Source organism: Otolemur garnettii, unplaced genomic scaffold (assembly GCF_000181295.1).
Source record: "Otolemur garnettii isolate 467f Iridium unplaced genomic scaffold, OtoGar3 scaffold00017, whole genome shotgun sequence".
NCBI lineage: Eukaryota > Metazoa > Chordata > Mammalia > Primates > Galagidae > Otolemur > Otolemur garnettii.
The window spans coordinates 11,119,241-11,123,625 of record NW_003852412.1 but is presented as its reverse complement, the minus strand read 5'-3'; the positions used below and the strand labels follow the sequence as shown (position 1 = coordinate 11,123,625).

The following is a 4,385-nucleotide window of genomic DNA, read 5'->3' as shown; positions in this document are numbered from 1 at the left end:
AGCAACCTCCAACTCCTGGGCTCAAGCGAGTCTCCTGCCTCCGCCTCCCAAGTAGCTGGGACCACAGGCGCCCGCCACAATGCCCGGTTATTTTTTGGTTGCAGCCATTATTGTTGTTTGGCAGGCCCGGGCTGGATTCAAACCCGCCACCTTAGGTGTATGTGGCTGGTGCCTTAGCCGCTTGAGCCACAGGCGCTGAGCCACTATGAAAGTTTTGAGACAGACTTTGTTATGGTCCATGATTGTATTTCTAAGAAACACAGTTGACAGCATCCATTCTGATTCACCCATGCAAGTTTCAACTCGCTCAGTTTATTGGTATTGCTGGGAGAGCTTCACTTATTTCCATCAAGGATTTTATTTTTCTTCATTTTTGTGTATTTCAAAACTTTCAGGGCTGGGCACAATGGCTCACACCTATAATCTTAGCACTCTGGAAGGCCAAGGCAGGTGAACTGCTTGAGCTCACAGGTTCAGACCAGCCTGAGCCAGAGCAAGACCCCACCTCTAAAAATAGCCAGGCATTATGGCGGGCACCTGTAGTCCCAGCTACTTGGGAGGCTGAGGTAAGAGGATCACTTGAGCCCAAGAGTTTGAAGTTGCTGTGAGCAGTGATGCCATAACACTCTACCAAGGGCAACAAAGTGAGACTCTGTCTCAAAACAAACAAACAAACAAACAAAAAAACCTTTCATAATGACCCACATATATATAAGCTTATATATTATTCTGTATTTGTGAGTACATATTTTATGCACAGATGTATGAAAGTATAGGAAAGATATAAACCAAAATGTTAGTGGTTGTTACTTTAGGGATTGAAGGTGATTTAGTTCAATCTTTCTTCTTTCTCTCTTATTTTCATTTTTATGCTCATTTTCCCTTTATAATGATCACATATTACTTCTATAATTAAAATACCAATTATAAGCTGCTTCAATGCCACAGTGCCTTCAACTAGCCAGGTCACACTCTATCAGGTCTCCTCACTCCATTCTTCACTTGCTACTTACTGAGGTCCCTTAGGTGATGAGACTGTGCTAGATGTGGCAATGGAGACGATGGTGGGGTCCCAGCTTCCAGGACTTTCCAACGCAGTGGGTACACAGATTGAACATATTGATGCAAATAACATCAATTACTACTGTAGGAGGAAAGAAGGAGGGGGTGGGGCCTAACAGTTTTCCTTCCTTGCTCCCTGACAAAGTCAGTATCTCCCACTTATAAAGTGACAGGTTGTATTCTAGGCTGAATTCCTTTCTGCAAGACAGGCTTTTAGTTTGGGAAGAAAGTTAGACTCAGTATCTGCCCTGTAGCAAAGGGAGGACAAGCTGAAAAGGGAATAGCAAAGACCTAGCTGAGGGGCGGAAAGATTTTACTGTTGCTCTATTTCTGATCCAAATCAATTTAGTTGCAAGTTGGGAGGAAAGCTAGCTCCATCTACCCAAAGTGTCAATGGTACTTAACTCTTTAGAGAGTTGTCACCCTGCAAAGGAATAAAAAGTTGGAGGGCGGGGATCAGGAACAAAGTGCAATATTAAATAGCTCTGGTTAACAAGTAACTGGAATTTTTTTTTTATTATTGTTAAATCAGGTTCACCTTTATACTTCAGGGATCTCTATATCTCCAGTCTCTCACTTTGTAAGAACAAGCCAAATAATTAGGAATGCTTCCTATGGGGACTATCTGGACAAAAGCGTTGAAGCATCTACACCCACATATTTTATTTTTTAAGTTTAAAAGACAGGCAAATGGCTCAGCTCTTGTAGCTTAGCAGCTAGGACGCCAACCACATACACCCAACTCCAACCAAAAAATAGCCCGTGGTTGTGACGGGAGCCTGTAGTCCCAACCAGTTGGGAGGCTGTGGCAAGAGAATTGCTTAAGCCCAAGAGTTTGAGGTTCCTTTGAGCTGTGATGCCATGACACTTCACCAACAATGACATACTGAGACTCTGTCTCAAAAAAAGAAAAAAAAAGACATAGGCAAATAGAGAGGGGTCAATTGCAGTTTTCAATAGTTCACCGAAATGAAACTGTTTATTCAGATTAATAAAATGTATATCAGAGGTGCACAGTTTAGGCTTACACACTAACACCCTTTTCTGTAATTCCAGAGGGAAAAGAATTCCCATTACAATTCCAATTCACTGTGGTTTGCTCTTTTTTTTGAGACAGAGACTCAAACTGTAGTGCTGGGTAGGGTGTCACGGCGTCACCGCTCACAGCAACTTCCAACTTCCTGGGTTTTGAGGGATTCTCTTGCCTCAGCCTCCCAAGTAGCTGGACCACAGACGCCCAGCCACAACACTCGGCTATTTTTCGGTTGTAGTCGTCATTTTTGTTTGGCAGGCTGGGGCTGGATTCGAACCCGCCAGCTCTAGTGTATGTGGCTGGCGCCTTAGCTGCTTGAGCTATAGGTGCTGAACCTGGGGATTGCTCTTTTACTTCGTCTTTATGAAGAGGAAGGTAAAAATCAGAAATGCCTTTTACGACAGGTCTGCAAATTCCGCAGGGAAGTTAAAACTTCCCTTTTAATGCTACCACCCAGGCTGCCCAGAGGTCTCAGCATCACAGTAGGGCGACCCAGGCCTGCTTGGCCCCCGAGATGCACGGCCGACGGGCCGACGGGACGAGCCTGGGCACCCCGGAGCTGCACACCGCCGCGGCCGGGCACAAGCAGGCACCTGCGCCCTGCCCAGGACTGGCAGCCTCTGGACTGTAGATCTGTACGGCCACCAGTCCCAAAGCCGGAAGGTTGCCTAGTTAAGTACAAAGCAGGTCCAAGAAGTTCCACGCGTAAACCAACGTGACCAACAACCGGCCTAAAACCCGAGGCTGAGCGCTGGTTACCAGGAGAGCCTCGTAGGGTCTCGCCCTGACTCTCAACCCCGGCCGTGCACCGTGGGTGCCAGGACCTGCAGGCCCCGGGTGAAGTCCGGAACGCCTAGCCGTGGGCAGCACCCAAAGAAGGGGCTCCAGTGGTTTGGAGGGGACCGCAAAACAGGACGCGAAAGGTTCCCGGGCTGCGGATTCCCACCTCTTCCACCCTGCCTAGCACCGTCTACTCGCCAACTCCTGGAGCCCCACAGGACCTGCCGGAGGAAGTCGCCGGGCTTGTGAAAAGCTCCTAACGACTGAGTGTTTACAAAGACACCAACCCGGGGGAGGAGACCCAGTCCTCTGGGTACCCGCTAGACACCGGTTATCCCTTCCTTCCCTCCCCTCAGCCCCCATGGGGGTTGGAGGTGGCCAGCGTGAGATCCTCTCCGGTAAAAGGGTCTTCAGGGGCCTCTTGGCCTCCCCCGGGCTCTGCTGCTTCTGGGTGTGCTACCAGGTGCCCCCTAGGCTCAGGGAGCCCCATCAAAGCCACTCCGGGCAGACTGAGGGGCGCGGGGGGCGGTGGTGCCGGCAGAACACCCCCGCGCGTCTGCTCTGCTCCCACCACCTAACCAGCATGTTCCTCAGCAGGACTAGCCCTCCTGGGCCAAGTTTCTCACCTTGGATGGTGCGATTGCAGGAGACAGAGGCTGCCAGCAGGATGGCACCCGCCAGCAGCCACGCCGCGCTCAGGCTGCGCATCGTTCCCCGCAGCCCCCACGCCGGGCGGGCGGGGATCCGCCGCCACTGATTCAAAACTCGGAACTCCGCTCGCCACACCAAGAGAAAGCCAACCTCCCGCCTGCAGCTAATCCGAGCCTCTGCGCTCGCCTCCCCAGGGCCAGATAAGTTTCAGGGAAACCCGAGTGGCTGAGCTCACCTGCGGGAGGCCACGCCCCGGGAGCGGAACAAGCGGCCAGGCCCCGCCCCCGGCCGTCTGGCCCGGCCCTCCCTGCGCCGCGTGCACCTGCCCGGGTCTCGGAGGCTGCCGGAGCCGCCCGCGGGCGGGGCTGGCGAGTGAGATGGCTGCACTGGAATGCGAACAGCAAGAACGCTGTGACCCAGGGTTCATCCCAGTCTGGGCTATGCCTACATTGAACTACCTTTAACCTCTAATTACTCCTGAAGAGCTAGTGTCAAACTCCCTCACCTTCCCGTCAGATTGGAGCTCACTGCAATTACTGTTGGTAACTGATACAGAGAGGGCTTCCCCACGGTAGTGGACACGGGGACCCAGGATGAGGTTTTGATCTGCAAACACAAGGCAGACAGCTGTAGACTCCAACGAAAGCGCAGCGTGGAGCTGAAGGGTGGGGGCTAGGGTTAGGTTTCTGTTCTGCTGCCCACCAGCTGTGACCTCTTCACCTGTTTCTAGGCCACTTCTGGAAGGTGGATCAGGGGAGGCTAAATGGAATGACGACTCTCAGTGCCAGTGTCAACACAGTAGGAGCACTGTCTTGTTTAATCCGCTCAACAACCAGAGCAATAAGTATGATTTTACAGA

The 4,385-nt window shown here is 51.5% G+C and overlaps 1 protein-coding gene across 1 annotated transcript in view; it reads right to left on the bottom strand.

The window, feature by feature from the left end:
• The window catches only part of F2RL1 (F2R like trypsin receptor 1), a 12,175-nt gene extending 8,458 nt beyond the window's left edge, over positions 1-3,717 (bottom strand). The window contains exon 1 of the mRNA XM_003785926.2: positions 3,502-3,717. Coding sequence (XP_003785974.1) covers positions 3,502-3,583 — 82 coding nt within the window. The 5' untranslated portion in view covers positions 3,584-3,717. The remainder of the gene's footprint in view (positions 1-3,501) is intronic.
• Between the last annotated feature and the right edge of the window lie 668 nt (positions 3,718-4,385).